This window comes from Brachyistius frenatus, unplaced genomic scaffold (genome assembly GCF_029030835.1).
Source record: "Brachyistius frenatus isolate BFR_SWC_R1_liver_20210118 unplaced genomic scaffold, ASM2903083v1 Contig_344, whole genome shotgun sequence".
Taxonomy (NCBI): Eukaryota; Metazoa; Chordata; class Actinopteri; family Embiotocidae; genus Brachyistius; species Brachyistius frenatus.
In genome coordinates, this window is record NW_027210943.1 from 145117 (window position 1) to 162665 (window position 17549).

The following is a 17549-nucleotide window of genomic DNA, read 5'->3' on the forward strand; positions in this document are numbered from 1 at the left end:
ACCTCGTCCAGGTCAGTCTCCCGGTAGCAGCGCAGCGGCACGGCGTCCAGGTCTGTCTCCGAGTACTTGATGGTCCGCAGTATGATGCCCGTCTTGCCGGCGGAGCCTCGGGGGTCCGGAGTCACCAGCTCCACCTCGATCTGACGCACCTCGTGATGGGACAGCTTCTGACACTTGCTGTCCCGCCCCCTCCTTTGATTGGCTGGCTTCAGATGGATGGAAAAGGGAGGGGTGGGGCTGGGCGAGCCGCTGATGAGAGGTGTCGTGGGAGGAGCTTCTGCAGGAGAAAAGAAGCATGTTGATTTTTATGTTAAAAACAACAATCAACCATCAGTGATGTCATCGTTGGTTTGTGAACGTTATAAGCATAAGGATGTTTATTGTCATTGTAAAAAGATACAACGAAATGAAGTTGCCGACTCATCAGTCAGTTCAGCAACAGAACAAAAATTATTTTATAAAAGATGTATAAAAACAATAAAACAACACTACTGATTTAAAACAAGACAATGGGTGGTGGGGTGGTGGTGTGTGTGTGTGTGTGTGGGGGGTGATAGAGGCAACCACTCTGGGGAAGAAGCTGTTCCTCAGCCTGTAAGTTCGGGTCTCGATTGTCCTGGATCTTCCTCCTGATGGGAGGTTGCCGGGTGTGTGATGTCCTGTGCTCGCCGGTCGCTGCACGTCTTCGGCCCGACGCCGTCGGATCCAGCTGCCTCGGTGATGTGGATCTTCCTCAGTGATGTGGATCTTCCTCAGTGATGTGGATCTTCCTCAGTGATGTGGATCTTCCTCAGAGTGGAGCTCACCTGGTGGTGCTGGAGGAAGAGTGTTTGCTCCACACGAGTCTTCTCAGCTGTTTCTCCGCCGTACTGCGTCAAAGCGGGCGAAGCAGCGGTTCAGGGTGTCGGTGAGGACGCTGTCCTGACGGGCGTCTCTCGCTCCGAGCAGTAACTGCACGTTTCTGTCCAGCCGGGCTTTTGGATTTGGAAACACTTTGATGGTTTTGGTGGTCGTTACTGTCTCAGTGAAGAAGTGTAGGTAGGCTGGAGCAGCTGTCCTCCTCCAGGACAGCTGTCCTCCATACCGGAAGAGTTTTGACAGCTAGTCTTGTTTTGCAGATTACTGGTTTCTATGATGGAGTCATTGTCAGTGAGAGGTGGTCTGATGATCTGAGGTGTGGAGATGTTGGTGGACACCTGGTCCAGAGGATTCTTGTCTCTGGTCAGTTACATTTCTGTAGAACTTAGTTGTGCGGGGTTGAAGTCTCCCGCCACAATCACAGCTCCCTCTGGATGAGCATTTAGCTGCTTGCTAATAGTGCTGCAGTTCCTCCAGAGTGCGTCAGCATGTGCTGGGATGAGGATGGAAGAAAGTTCCCTCTGCAGACAGAACGTGTTTCACAGCCAGGTACTCTCAGTCCAGGGAGCAGAGTTTCCCAATGATGTCCCAGCTGGACACTGGTCGTTGTTCACAGAGATGTACACTCCTCCACCTCTGCTCCTACCGGACTCTGCAGTCCTGTCTGCTCGGTAAACAGTTCGACCCGCTAGCTCGATAGCTTCGCGGGGAACGCTGCTGTCCAGCCAAGTCTCTGGAATTACCATCACACAACATTATGAATCCTTCAGTTCAGATTCTGTCCGTCACCATCTTTGTTAGTTCGGAGCGGTTCGGAGCAGGAAGTGACCATATTTGGATGAGCTGGGGGAGGAGCCAGAGGTGGATCTGACCGATCTGATTGGAAACCTGACGATACTACGTCCCGCCCACCGATAGCTGTAACCTGACTGCACCACAGGCCTGTCAATCAAACAGACACGCCCCCAAAAACAGGTCTTCTTGAATCTTCTTTTCTAATGAATGAGGGATTATTTTCAGATGGACCTCCAGAAAACTAAGAAGAAGGAGTGACTTTAGCTAACAACACCGAGATAACTGATGGACACATTTTATTCACTTTGGATTTGATGAGAGAAGTTGAATGGGAGTCTATGGAGCCGGAGGCTTTTTGGAGCCGACCTCTAGTGGCACTCGCTGGTATTGCAGCTTAACTGGCTGATGATGAAGTTAGCATTGAGCTGCTGGTTCAGTTTCTAACGCTGCAAATTAAAGAGTTTCCAACATTGAATCTCTTTACAGGTTTCAGTTCAGATAAATAAACATATTATTGGTGCAGTAGAGATGAAGTCCACGAATACAGGAGATCATTCCTGATACGGGAGATCATTCCTGATACGGGAGATCATTCCAGATACAGGAGATCATTCCTGATACGGGAGATCATTCCAGATACGGGAGATCATTCCAGATACGGGAGATCATTCCTGATACAGGAGATCATTCCAGATACGGGAGATCATTCCAGATACGGGAGATCATTCCAGATACGGGAGATCATTCCTGATACGGGAGATCATTCCTGATACGGGAGATCATTCCTGATACAGGAGATCATTCCTGATACGGGAGATCATTCCAGATACGGGAGATCATTCCTGATACGGGAGATCATTCCTGATACAGGAGATCATTCCTGATACGGGAGATCATTCCTGATACGGGAGATCATTCCAGATACGGGAGATCATTCCTGATACGGGAGATCATTCCTGATACGGGAGATCATTCCTGATACAGGAGATCATTCCTGATACAGGAGATCATTCCAGATACAGGAGATCATTCCAGATACAGGAGATCATTCCTGATACAGGAGATCATTCCAGATACAGGAGATCATTCCTGATACAGGAGATCATTCCTGATACAGGAGATCATTCCTGATACAGGAGATCATTCCTGCCGACAGCCATAAGACTGTACAATAACTCACCTCTGGCAAAATCCATCACACAACAATAACACTGTTGTCTGTGTTTCTTGGTTGTTTGTATATAATATATATAGATATATACTATACTGTATATACTGTGCATTTTATATTTTATATTTATATTTTTACTGCTATTTTATTGCTTTTCCATTATTCTATTATTATCTTATTGCTTCTGTATGCTGCTGTAGCGAAACAAATTTCCCCTCGGGGATTAATAAAGTAACTATCTAACATAACCTAATAAATCAACCCACAGAGGTTACAGGACATAAAAGTGTTACATTTAATATATTTATAAGTTTTGCATCAATGCAGAAAATCTGATTTGTTGAACACATTTTACTGAATTCATGTCCCACTTCGAGGTCACTCGTCTCCACAGTTGGTGACTTTGAATACACCAACAACCTTCAGACTCCCTGCTGAGCAGCAAGAAGTCAGAGGTGACGAAAGAACAGGAAGGAGTAGAAAACAGGAAGTGAGTAGAGAACAGGAAGTGGGTATAGAGAGGAAATGGGTAGAGAACAGGAAGTGAGTAGAAAACAGGAAGTGGGTAGAGAACAGGAAATGAGTAGAGAACAGGAAGTCACAAAAGAACAGAAAGTGGGTCGAGAACAGGAAGCGGGTGGAGAGGAGGAAGTGGGTAAAGAACAGGAAGTGGGTGGAAAGGAGTAAGTGGGTAGAGAAGAGGAAATGGGTAGAGAACACAAAGTGGGTAGAGAGGAGGAAGTGGGTAGAGAACAGGAAGTGAGTAGAGAACAGGACGTGACGAAAGAACAAGAAGTGGGTAGAAAACAGGAAGTGGGCAGAGAACAGGAAGTGACTCCTGGAGTGGAGTCGTGGCGTCAGAGTTGCTGTGATTTACGTTAAGCTTCACTTTCAGATAATTGGATTAGAAGCAGCTGAGAAGCTTCTTGTTTTCTTCACTGACCAAAAGACACAATCCAAGAAAAGACAGAAGTGTCCTTTAACAGGCTGTAAACTAATATTAATAACAATACTAATAATAATCATTATTAATAAAAATAATAATAATAACTCTATTACTGCTGTCTGTGTTGCTGCTCCAGATAAACAGTTGAGAAACGGTTCTATAAAGAAACTCTGGGAAGTTTACTTTTTATCTCAAATCACAACACCGAGCAGCTCCTGTCTTTACAACCTCAACTCAGATCACCAAAACATCCCTTAAAAGGAGATAAAATGGGAGGAGCGTGAGGATGGATTAGATCACCACGGATTTATAACCTGAAACTCCCATAAACAACGTCTGGAAACCAGCTAGCAAGCTGTTAGCTAGCTTTAAGCTAATAACAACAGAAATAATCCAATTATATTAATAATAGTTACTAATTGGTACAAAGGGCTTAACAAAGGATGAGTGACACATCAATAACATCCAGCAGTAAAAAACACAACGGAAATGAGGAATAGGATGTAAAATGATTAAAATCGTTCCGGTCTGTTAAAATCTGATTTTAAAAGGTGTTTTTAGTTTAAAGAACGTTGTCGAACCAACAACAGCTTCAGCAACAGAAACCGGATTTTCTAAAGAAAATTAAGTGTGATTGCTGAAAGTTGAAATCCGAGTTAAATTCACTGAAAAATAGAATTTCCTTTTGCTCCCTATTTTGGTAAAAAAAAAAAAAAAAAAAAAAAGAGTAGTTTTTTTTTCTAATAGAAAATAAATAAATCAAATCAAGTCTTTCCTGAGATGATAGCAGTGATCATCAGCATCGTACCTCTGCTGGCCTCCGGACCGCCGAACAGGAACTCCCACTTGGCTCGGGCGATTCTCTGCGACCGCGACGTCGTCGAGCCGCCGTCAGACTGACAGACGAAGAAAAGGAGGCAGATTAAATAATGTAATTCTATTTCTCAGGGAAACACAATAAAAAGAAGTTAAAAATTCAAGTCAGGAGGTAAAAAAGCTTTATAAAAGAAGTTTTATTATTTATTGCATTAAATCACAAATAATATCATTTTTTTTTAAAGTGCTATGTGTGATCAGGAAATTAAATAAAATGCTTGCAGTGCACATGTTGAACACGTTATAACACGTTATTACTCATAATAACACGCGATAACACGTTAATCAGCACCCGACAAACAAGTTCCGAGTCATGTTGTTCTTAGAAATCATAACAGACTTAAAGTTGACCAAAATCAATGATGGTGAAACTAAAAGAAGTAGATTGGTTCCTTTAAAATGATTCATTGGTCACTAAGGAGGTTTTTTTAGGAAGTTCTGGTGAACATTATTGAAGTTCTAGGCGACCCTAACAGTCATGGTGTCGTAGGAGCTCTTTAGTTTGTTCTACAGGTTCTTTAAAGGTTTTAGACGGATCCAAGAGTCCCTGAGTCCTTCAGTCCTTTTATTGTTCTGATATTTTGATTAAAAAAAAAAAAACTGTTAGCATTCAACAACACGTCACATGAGGTGCAAGTAAATAAAAGCCTCTGAGAGCTGAAGCTGTTGTAAACAAACAAAATAACCTTTTTGTCTTAAAGGACGACGAGGTGTTCCTGTTTCACCAGACATTTATTAACCGAAAGTACAGGAAAGAAGATGAAACAAGAACTAACTGAGGAGTGGAGACACTTTCTCTGAGATTTATTGGAACCGATGTGACATTATGAAGACTTATTATTAAGATCAAGAGACACTGAATCTCAGACACATTCATACACAATCTACATGACAACCACACTGCACCCCGACCGACACGACCGCACCCCGACCGAATCGACCATACGCACCCAACCGACACGACCGCACCTGACCGACACGACCGCACTCTGACCGACACGACCGCACGCACCCGACCGACACGACCGCACCCGACCGACACGACCGCACTCTGACCGACACGACCGCACCCGACGGACACGACCGCACCCGACCGAATCGACCGTACGCACCCGACCGACACGACCGCACCCGACCGACACGACCCGCACCGACCATCGACCCGCACCCGACCGACACGACCGCACTCTGACCGACACGACCGCACCCGACCGACACGACGCACCCGACCGACACGACCGCACTCTGACCGACACGACCGCACCGACCGACCGACCGACACGACCGACCGACACGACCGCACCCGACCGCACCCTGACCGACGACGACCGCACCCGACCAACACGACCGCACTTTGACCGCACCCGACCGACACGACAGCACCCCGACCGACACGACCGCACCCCGACCGACACGACCGCACGCACCCGACCGACACGACCGCACCCGACCGACACGACCGCACTCTGACCGACACGACCGCACCCGACCGACACGACCGCACTTTGACCGACTCGACCGCACCCCGACCGACACGACCGCACCCGACCGACACGACCGCACCCCGACCGAATCGACCGTACGCACCCGACCGACACGACCGCACTCTGACCGACACGACCGCACCCGACCGACACGACCGCACCCGACCGACACGACCGCACTCTGACCGACACGACCGCACCCAACCGCACCCCGACCGAATCGACTGTACACACCCGACCAACACGACCGCACTCTGACCGACACGACCGCACCCGACCGACACGACCGCACCCGACCGACACGACCGCACTATGACCGACACGACCGCACTCTGACCGACACGACCGCACCCCGACCGAATCGACCGTACGCACCCGACCGACACGACCGCACCCGACCGACACGACCGCACCCGACCGACACGACCGCACTATGACCGACACGACCGCACTCTGACCGACACGACCGCACCCCGACCGACACGACCGCACGCACCCGACTGACACGACCGCACTCTGACCGACACGCCCGCACCTCAACCGACACGCTCGCACCCAGACCGTACGCACCCCGACTGACACGACCGCACACACCCCGACCAACATGCCCGCACGCACCCTGACCGACACGCCCACACGCACCCCTTCCCGTCCAGCCGACCTGCATCCCTGAGCTGCCGTCTGCCGTGTCGTAGCTGGACTGACTCAAGGTTTCAGGGGACAGACTGTTGTTTATGTCTCCCAGGCTGCCCGTTACTCCGCTGGAGCTCTGAGAGTACGTCCCGGCCGCCCCGCTGTGATCCTGAACCTCGTCTCTCGGATCCTTGGAGACGCCCACCACCAGCCTCTGGTACTCCTGCGCTGGTGTCTTCACTCCTTGTTCTTCATTATAACACTCCTCTTCGCTTGGAGTGTAAATATTGGAAGAAGCTCGTTCTGCTGCATTCCGGGCCGGCCCAGTCGCGCTCCACTCCTGCTGCCTGGAGGTCCAGCTCACCCGCAGTGCTTCAGCGTTTGGGCTGGACGGACGTCTCCTGGTAATTTGAGGGCTGTCCCAGTGGGATCGTTTAAAGAGATGGTCAAACTGGCTCCGCTCCGTGCTGGGTGACTTGTGGTCTCCAGTGTACTGTGGCAGCTGGTAGCGGTGCAGACTGGACATGTCCTTACCGGGTGATGAACTCCGTCTCTGCCGTGGGTCCAACACCGGTGACTGGGAGGCGGCTGCACGGTGCAACCGAGCCGGTAAGGCTGGAGAGGCTGGTGAAGGGAGGCCTCTGTGGGATGGCACCGGCGAAACGCGTCCTGGTCTAGTTTGAGGTACCAGCTTGTCTGGTCTCCAGCTGTGGTTCTGGTTCTCCACCTGCGAAGGTTCAGGAGAGCTCCGCCCATGAAGAGTTGCGTATGGCTGGGACTCCCTGAGGAACATCCCTCCAGACTTGGGGCTTTCCGACCTCAGAGACTCAACTTGAGAGGGAGTCGGAGAGGGAGACAGTCTGTCGGCGAAAATGCTGGACAGTTTGGTCGCCTCCAGCGCTAACCGAGAAGCCATCTCGGTGTTGGAGGACGGGGAGAGGCTCCTCTGGCTGCTGACAGTATAACTGGTCCTGCTGCTGCGGCGCTGAGCATTTCTAGATGAGTTATCGTTAACACTGTAGTGTTTACTGTCTACGGCCTTTTGAGTGGTGTTAGAGATGTTTGCATTACAGCTACTGTTGACACTGTGAGGGGAGCTTCCTGCTGGGTGGTCCGTTCTGGAGGAGCCGGAGGAGAATAAGCTGGTTGGGATGTCGTGCTGGATGTCTGTGGGTCTCCCTGCAGGTAAATGTGGGTGAAACCTGCAGGACGACCGGGGGCTCTCATCCCCCACCCAGGACCCCTGCTGGCTCTGAACCGGGTCATGGGAGCGAGGCGTTGAGGTTGGACCCAGTGAGTGGGATGAGTATCCTGTGTGGGCACACAGGTGGTCCGATGCAGGACTTCTGGGTAGTCCGTTCACTGAACCACAGCAGAGCCCCCTGTCCAGCTCCAGGAACTGGGTCTTGGACGGCAGGGTGAGGGCCCCGCGGGGCAGCACAGGTGACCCCCCCCAGGCCCGGCACTGAGGAGACTGATGGTGCCTCGGCAGGGTCGGACTACAATTATCTGGACCTCCAAATCTGCGCCTGAGTTCTGGAGATCTGAACTCCTCCAAGGCCCTGTAGGTGGCGCCTCTGCTGATGGTGTCCAGGGTGGCCCTCTGCAGGTAAGGCGAGCCCTGAGAGGAGGGTGTCCGGTTGGGCTGACTGGGGAACAGGTCACCCTGTTGTGGCTGACCGTTGGCCCCGACTGGATCACTCAGTCTCTTCCGGACGTGAGCGGGCAGCCGCGGACCCTCAATTCTGTGAAGAGGATTGTCAGGATAATTTTGGCACCCAGAGCTGCGGCGGCCGGCCATTCCGTGAACGTTAGCTTTCTCTATGTAGCCAAATGACACAACAGACGTCTTTCCCTCCTCGTCCGCCCCTGTTGGGACCTCGTAGGACCTGCGGTTGCTGGTGGGAGTGGAGGGTACAGTCAGCCTCCCAAAGGACGTAGATGACGGGGAGAGAACGATCCTCCCCTGGTAAGGGTCCGTGTCAGAGGAACAGGTGCGTCCAAGTGACCGATGATGTCCTGGACCGGTTGTTCCAGGAGCGAGGACCTCCAGTAACCGACCAAAGCTGTCGTAAAACACATCCTGCCGTCGGAAGTGGGTGGGAGACCCGGTCGCGTCGGAGTTCTGGAGTTGGAAGGTGACCGAGTGCCTGGGGGAGGATGTGGAGGGCGGTACGTGGTGGTTCCCGCCCCCTGTGTGATGCTGGAGGACTGGGGAGATGTCTGGGCTGCAGCTCGGGCTGGAGAGGGCGGAGCTCCTTTGAGAGTGAGGCAGGATGTCCGGGCACTGCTGCATCAGGTGACCGGTCCCGTCCTCTCCTCTTGCGGACACCTTCCCTTCCTCCTCAGAGACAGACCTCACTTCCACGTATAGGTGGAGGACATTACCTGACTGGGACATGTCGGACTCTTAAATCCCCTGATGGTCCCACCTCTGTGGACCTGGACCTCCTGGTACCAGCACAGGGATCATCAAAGGTCTGAGGAGGGTCAGAGGCAGGACCAGAGGTCCAACCTCCACCAGCACACCATCCCTTAAACCTGCAGGAAGTGGAGACAAAGTTAACATGACAACAGACTGACATGAGATCATGACACACATCCTCCTACCAGAGTCCAGGATTTAAAAATATTCAAAAACATACGGATGTGTGTCGTGTGTTCTGGTTGAAGATACTGTCATGAAATACTTCAGATTGGAAGTAAAGACCACTGAAACAAAGACAAACCATAAATCAGCCTTTTCATAGTGGTTGAAGACACCTTTCAGTGCTTTTAGAGCTGTGAGGTCATGAGTGTGTTTTAAAGGATGCTGTACATTAAACTGGACCAGAACCAGCTGCTCTGGCCCGTTCCAGCGTCCCTCTGATGAGGGTCAACACCGCGGTAGCTACAGGTCCAATCATGTCCTTGGCCTCCAACACAGGAGGCAATGCGTGACATGCGAGTTTGATTTGTCTATTAATAGGAGAGGAAAAGCTGCTTGGAGGGTTTTCAGGTGAGGAAACCGCAGCCTCTTCTAACACCTTCAGTCAGAGCGTGTCTATTTCATGTTTATCAGAGGAGCAGAGACTGTCTTCACATCCTGCTGCAATTACTGTTCGAGATATACAGTATGCTCTAAATCTAGTCTGCTCTAGATCTACAGTCTGCTCTAAATCTAGTCTGCTCTAGATCTACAGTCTGCTCTAGATCTACAGCAGGGGTGTCAAACTCATTTTAGTTAAGGGGCCACATACTGCCCACTTTGATCTCAAGTGGGCCAGACCAGTAAAGTCATAGCATAATAACGCAGACATAACGACAATATTTCTCTATGTTTAAATCATTGGTGAAGGTTTTTGGATGATAAACCCTATTTTAAGGTCTTTCTACAATAAACTAGAAACATAAAGACCAAAAGCTCAGAAATCAGCCCACTGTTTACCAGCCTGGGCTCTCTTCTGCAGATTCCCTCGCTTTGTGACACGTTTGACGTCAAACGCGTCACAAAGCGAGCAGCGAGCGCTGCTGCCTCCGGAGCAGACGTCGCATTTACGCTGTTTTTGAAGCAATTACTGGATCGATTAAAAAAATTACAAAACGTTTGTACTCATAAACCTCCATATTCTCATAGAAATGCAATTTATGTCTTTCTGTAATTTTCACACTTAGCAAAGTCATCCGGTGGGCTGAGCTGGACCCCCTGGCGGGCCGGATGTTTGACAACCCTGATCTACAGTCTGTTCTAAATCTACAGTCTGCTCTAGATCTACAGTCTGTTCTAGAGCTACAGTCTGCTCTACATCTACAGTCTGCTCTACATCTACAGTCTGCTCTAGATCTACAGTCTGCTCTAGATCTAGTCTGCTCCAGATCTAGTCTGTTCTAGGTCTACAGTCTGTTCTAGATCTACAGTCTGTTCTAGATTAGATTACATTACATTACATTACATTTCATTTAGCTGACGCTCTAGATCTACAGTCTTTTCTTGATCTACGGTCTTTTCTTGATTTACATTCTGCTCGAGATCTAGTCTGCTCCAGATCTAGTCTTTTCTTGATCTACAGTATGCTCTAGATCTACAGTCTGCTCTAGGTCTAGTCTGTTCTAGATCTAAAGTCTGCTCTAGATCTACAGTCTTTTCTTGATCTACAGTCTGCTCTAGATCTAGTCTGCTCTAAATCTAGTCTGTTCTAGGTCTACAGTCTGTTCTAGATCTACAGTCTGTTCTAGATTAGATTAGATTAGATTACATTACATTACATTTCATTTAGCTGACGCTTTTATCCAAAGCGACTTACAACATACCGATGGTACACCATCGGGAGTAATTTAGAGCTGCAGATCTACAGTCTGTTCTAGATCTAGTCTGCTCTAGATCTAGTCTGCTCTAAATCTACAGTCTTTTGTTGATCTATAGTATCCACTAGATCTAGTCTGCTCTAAATCTGGTCTGTTCTAGAGCTACAGTTTGCTCTAGAGCTACAGTCTGTTCTTGATCTACAGTCTGCTCTCGATCTACAGTCTGTTCTTGATCTACAGTCTGCTCTAGATCTAGTCTGCTCTAAATCTAGTCTGTTCTAGGTCTACAGTCTGTTCTAAATCTACAGTCTGTTCTAGATTAGGTTAGATTACATTACATTTCATTTAGCTAACGCTTTTATCTAAAGCGACTTACAACATATCGATGGTACACCATTGGGAGCAATTTAGAGCTACAGATCTACAGTCTGTTCTAGATCTAGTCTGCTCTAGATCTACAGTCTTTTCTTGATCTATAGTATCCACTAGATCTAGTCTGCTCTAAATCTAGTCTGTTCTTGATCTACAGTCTGCTCTACATCTACAGTCTGCTCTAGATCTAGTCTGCTCTAGATCTGTCTGCTCTATATCTATAGTCTGCTCTAGATCTAGTCTGCTCTAGATCTACAGTCTTCTTGATCTACAATATGCTCTAGGTCTAGTCTGTTCTAGATCTAAAGTCTGCTCTAGATCTACAGTCTGCTCTAGATCTAAAGTCTTTTCTTGATCTACGGTCTTTTCTTGATTTACATTCTGCTCGAGATCTACACTGCTCTAAATCTAGTCTGTTCTAGATCTACAGTCTGCTCTAGCTCTACAGTCTGCTCTAAATCTAGTCTGCTCTAGATATACAGTCTGCTCTAGATCTACAGTCTTTTCTTGATCTACAGTATGCTCTAGATCTAGTCTGCTCTAGATCTACAATCTGCTCTAGATCTAAATCTACAGTCTGTTATACATCTACAGTCTGCTCTAGATCTAGTCTGTTCTAGAGCTACAGTCTGTTCTAGAGCTACACTCTGCTCTAGATCTACATCTACAGTCTGTTCTATATCTACAGTCTGTTCTACATCTACAGTCTGCTCTACATCTACAGTCTGCTCTAGATCTAGTCTGTTCTAGGTCTACAGTCTGTTCTAAATCGACAGTCTGTTCTAGATTAGGTTAGATTACATTACATTTCATTTAGCTGACGCTTTTATCCAAAGCGACTTACAACATACTGATGGTCCACCATCGGGAGCAATTTAGAGCTACAGATCTACAGTCTGTTCTAGATCCAGTCTGCTCTAGATCTACAATCTTTTCTTGATCTATAGTATCCACTAGATCCAGTCTGCTCTAAATCTAGTCTGTTCTAGATCTGCAGTCTGCTCTAGATCTAAAGTCTGCTCTACATCTACAGTCTGCTCTAGATCTAGTCTGCTCTAGATCTACAGTCTTTTCTTGATCGACAGTCTGCTCTAGATCTGCAGTCTGCTCTAAGTCTGTTCTAGGTCTACAGTCTGTTCAAGATCTAAAGTCTGCTCTAGAGCTACACTCTGCTCTAGAGCTACACTCTGCTCTAGAACTACAGTCTGCTCTAGAGCTACATCTACAGTCTGTTCTATATCTACAGTCTGTTTTACATCTACAGTCTGCTCTAGATCTAGTCTGCTCTAAATCTAGTGGCTCTAAATCTAGTCTGTTCTAGATCCAGTCTGTTCTAGATCTACAGTCTGTTCTAGAGCTACAGTCTGCTCTAGATCTAGTCTGTTCTAGAGCTACAGTCTGCTCTAGATCTAGTCTGTTCTAGAGGTACAGTCTGCTCTAGATCTACAGTCTGCTCTAGATCTAGACGATGTAACATCCTGATGTCTGAGAAACACGAGGTTGTCAGCGGAGTGAATTCACCCGTTCACGACAACTGTACGAATTCTTCCAGCAGACGTCCGGCTGCGTTAATCGGCTGGAAAGCATCGTACGATGAATATTCACTAAAAGACAAAGTTAACGGTTCCTGATCGAGATGCACGTTTTGACGTATTTTTGTACGAGTTTTCTTAAAACTGCAGAACTAATTGCATGGCAGGAATTTGGCGGATAACAGAAGAATTAAAAGTATGACGAGTAGTAACAACAGAGAGGTCGATGTTATCTGTTCACTACATTTCTACATCTTGTTACTTCCTGCTGTTTTTAACGTTTGACGACACTAACTGGACACGCTAGGCTAACACGTCTCCATATTTCATCTTATTTCACCACAAACTGACTCGGGTGACGTCACAACGACTTCTCTCCCAGTTTCCTGTTCGACATACGTTCACTCGATTCTCCATGTTGCTCTTGAATGCACCACAAGAACAGAGTTGTCATAGGGGCTTCTGGGAAAATGTAGGCTTTTAAAAGTAGACTTTAAAAGAGTCGTTACAATGTTTATTTTCCATCTTTCACTGTGTCGACTGAATGTTGTTTCATTGTATGGCAGCAGAACTACGAGCTGATGACATCACAGATAACTTTTCAAAATAAAAGTCTTGTCTGGACGGGATCAGTGTTTGTCGTCTATTTGAACGTGTGAACAGGAATTTCAAAAAACTTTTAAAATCCCCTCTGAGTGTGTTTGTGTGATTTCTTCAGTGTAAAATATATAAAATAAACAAATTATTTATTGAATTTAATAAGTAGTTTAGTGCGAAAAACCAGAGAGCGCAGAGGAAGTCTGAACAACGACAGGAAGTTAATTTCCTACGTTCACTGAATGAAGTCTGGTAAGTAGACAGACGCTGACCTTTGACCTCCCTTTACAGCTGCATTCTAACTTCAGACTGGGAGAACATTTGATTGACAGCCTGGCGGTGGAAAGTTTTACATCTCACAAGGAAACACTGAACTCATCACAGAGTCACTGCTGCTACGGATTTTCACAATAAAAGAGAAACATCCAGGAAGTGAAATGTTAAAACTTCAAACCTCGCTTTAGATGCTTTTTAAAAAAAAAATTATAATTTATTTTATGTATTTATGTTTCAATTATTTAATTCCATCTTCTATCTTTATTGGCAATCACATACAATCTGTTTCATTTATTTAAGTTTTAAATCATAATTTTATTTTTATTTATTTGTTTAGAATATTTTATTTGGTTTTAGTTTCATTTATTGACTTTGTTTAGTTCTTGTTCTTTTAATTAATAATTCAATCACATTTACTGCTGCTTGTGTACATTTATTTTTCTTATTTCATGAATGGATTTTTACTGACTCTGAGGATCAATAACCTGATCATGTTTACATCTGAAATCAATCATCGCTTTTCAAAGTAAAAGAATTCAAAACATTGACGGGCTTTTATCGATGTGATCAATTCTATTCCAGAAGAAACTGATCGATTAAATCAATAATAAATAATCATATCAGTGATACATTGTTATTAAAGTCAACAATCTGACTACTTCTTGCAGCGCTGAGAGCTCCTCTGATTGGCTGTCAGTCAGCGTGTGTGTGTGTGTGTGTGTGTGTGTGTGTGTGTGTGTGTGTGTGTGTGTGTGTGTGTGTGTGTGTGTGTGTGTGTGTGTGTGTGTGTGTGTGTGTGTGTGTGTGTGTGTCTCAGACTGATAAGCACATAGTTAGCCCTACTTTTCCTGGACTCTGCTAATAGGATTCCCCCGACACTCCCTCCCCCGTCCCAGCATGCAACATTCAATCCACCAGCACACAACACACACACACACACACACACACACACACACACACACACACACACACACACACACACACACACACACACACACACACACACACTTATAAAACGGACAGAGATACACGTGTCGACACACCAGCGGTAACCTTACCTGCGTTTCCTTGCCGCTGCAGCGATGTCCCCGAGTTTCCGTGGAAACCTCTCTCCCTCTCTCTCTTTGTGTTGTGGAGTAACCTCGTTTTATCCTCCCTCGCCCTCCTCTCTCTCCTCGAACACTTGTTGTCTGCAGCAGAGCCGGCTCATCGTGGATTTACTGACTCCTCTTCCTCCTCCTCTGGCTCCTCCTCCGGCTCCTCCTCTTCCTCCTCCTCCACTTCTGATATCCATCAATCAGCTGACGGCCCCGCCCCATTTCTTCCAGGCAGCTTGCCAGCCAATCAAACGCATGTCCTTCAGCCAACACATCATTATTTTTAAGATGTCACGATGGAAATGTTCATACTTGTTGACGTGATGATGTAATATTATCATTATTATGCAGCGGTCCACCAGAGGGCAGCGTGTAATTCACCGGCAGTCCACCAGAGGGCAGCGTGTAATTCACCGGCAGTCCACCAGAGGGCAGCGTGTCAGTGTGTCAGTGTCGCGTTGCAGCAACCTCGAGGTTCGGTTTCAGAAAAAACTATCTGGTCAGAGTTGAGAAAAGATCCACGTCACTTCCTGACTTCCTGTCAGAGTCCGGAGTCCGATCCAATCACATGACCTCCTGTACAGCAGGGCACTGACCCGGTGCCCTCTGGAGGCTGATGGCCATATTACATGCGTGATGGAGGAGTTCACTCCGTCAGCATGTTCGATATTCAATAAACATCACGAACACTTCATAGTTTATAAAAATATCTGAACTGTTGACATGTAATATTACAATACTTTTTTGTTGTTATTGAATCTCCTTAAAATAAAATATTGTATCACATGGTGAAGAAGATGGTGATATTATTTTACTGCCTGTCAATCATCTGATCAGTGAAATTTATCAAACGTCCTACAGCTGAAGATTAATGGTAATATTATTTTACTGCCTGTCAATCATCTGATCAGTGAAATTTATCAAACGTCCTACAGCTGAAGATTAATGGATCAATAAAAACGAATCAATACATTAGTTGCTGGTCATATTTAATGTGAAATCATGTTTCTTCTCGTTGAACTCAAACTGAAATCTAAAGACTTCTTTTGATATTTGTAATTTTTTCATCATTATTTCAATTATATTTTTAAGACCGGATGTTAAACATTTAATGGGATTTTTTTTTTTAAACAAACAGTGAAAGTGAGACAGAAAATCACAGATATTCACATGAACCAGAACAAACCGAACCTGATGTGTTAACTGTAAGAATCAATCTCCTGTTGTTCGTTTCTAACATCAGTTCTTTTTATTACTATTTGAGGCTCCATTTCTAAAATCAGTTCTTTTTTTTTATTAATATCTAATGTTTATCTCTGAACTGGGTCATTTTAAAGGTCGTGTGACCTTCTTCATCCCTGATCCTGATCCTGACTGATGGATGCAGCTTCATCTCGGACTATTTCTTCTGTTATCTCTGAATTTTAACCAATAAAACTGGATTACAAACATTAAACATGTCCACGCGCACTCTATGAGAGAGAGAGGAGCTGTTTTGGGAGTGCGTTTGACAATAAAACACGTTTCTGCTGCTTCCAGCTCCGACATCCGACACTCCTTTCTGAAAGGAGTGTTTTTAACCGTCCGCCCGGCTGCTGTCTTCAGTTAACATGGCTTCATGGGACATCCAAGGCTTTTTCAGACTATAAGGGTATATTTTACGGTTCGGCTTGTATATAATCCACTGAACTGCTCTCCCTTCTCTGAAATGTCGACTTTTCTAAAAACCTGCCCTTGCTGTTGGCACCGCTCGGCAGGGTGGACCGTAATTTTGAAAAGGCAGCCGTAAACACACGGAGGCTTGTAAAAGTGGAAATTTTACAAAAAGAAGGTGCTGTAAAATGGAATAATATTTATGCCGAAGTAATGAGGAGATGTTAATAAATAGGAGATGACCTACAGTCGTATTCTGGCACATTTATAATTAATACAAACGAGAAAATATTTTAAAACCAGATGTTTTTCAAAGGATTTTCGCCGTAGACTTACCTCCAGGAGAGGATGGGATGTAGCGGGGTTTGCAGCTTCTAGCGACCGGTGCAGCTCCACAGCGGCACCGACGTGGGCTTTGGGGCACCGGGTCGGTCCATTTGACGGTAACGGTGTCGGTACAGAGTGTAGTGACGGTGACGGAGGAGGCAGATGTAACGGCGGGCTAAAGGAGTCCAAACGGGGACGGCTGGCGGAGTAAACTGCGCTGCATGCCCGCAGTTGGAGGTGAAGTGTCCGCTCCGCTTCTTCCGCTTCTTCCACCTTCTCTTCCGCCTCTTCCTCCTCTTCAGCAGCTCTTTTCTTTCTTTTTTAGGCGCTTGCTTGACATTAGTTTACGTTCTCCACGGCGACTTCAACTTCCGCATCGTTTGGGTGACGTAATGGCCACGTAAGGAAACGTCAGACCGGACTGACCAGATATATAAATAACACACACGATTCCGTTTTTACACCTGAGATTCAATATCAGTGACGTATGGAGGGTTTCCTCTGTTTAAAAAATATAACAAATGGATCGTTTTATTAAAACTAATGTTTAATATTTCAGAAATACATTTCTCATCATTTAGGAGTGACATGTGGTTGAAAGCTCCTGAAATAATAAGTCGACCTTGAGCCAAGATTCATGGTTCATAA

General features: G+C 46.4%; 1 protein-coding gene across 2 annotated transcripts in view; it reads right to left on the reverse strand.

Moving 5' to 3' along the window:
• Positions 1 to 17221, reverse strand: part of psda (pleckstrin and Sec7 domain containing a) — a 35393-nt gene extending 18172 nt beyond the window's left edge. The window contains exons 1-4 of one of the 2 annotated variants that reach the window (XM_069723749.1): positions 14883 to 15363; positions 6792 to 9304; positions 4579 to 4666; positions 3 to 277 (exon numbers count right to left, since the gene is read on the reverse strand). In XM_069723749.1, coding sequence (XP_069579850.1) covers positions 3 to 277; positions 4579 to 4666; positions 6792 to 9164 — 2736 coding nt within the window. In that variant the 5' untranslated portion in view covers positions 9165 to 9304; positions 14883 to 15363. Of the gene's footprint in view, positions 1 to 2; positions 278 to 4578; positions 4667 to 6791; positions 9305 to 14882; positions 15364 to 16910 lie in introns of those variants that run through there. The other variant, XM_069723750.1, reaches the window with a different exon arrangement.
• Between the last annotated feature and the right edge of the window lie 328 nt (positions 17222 to 17549).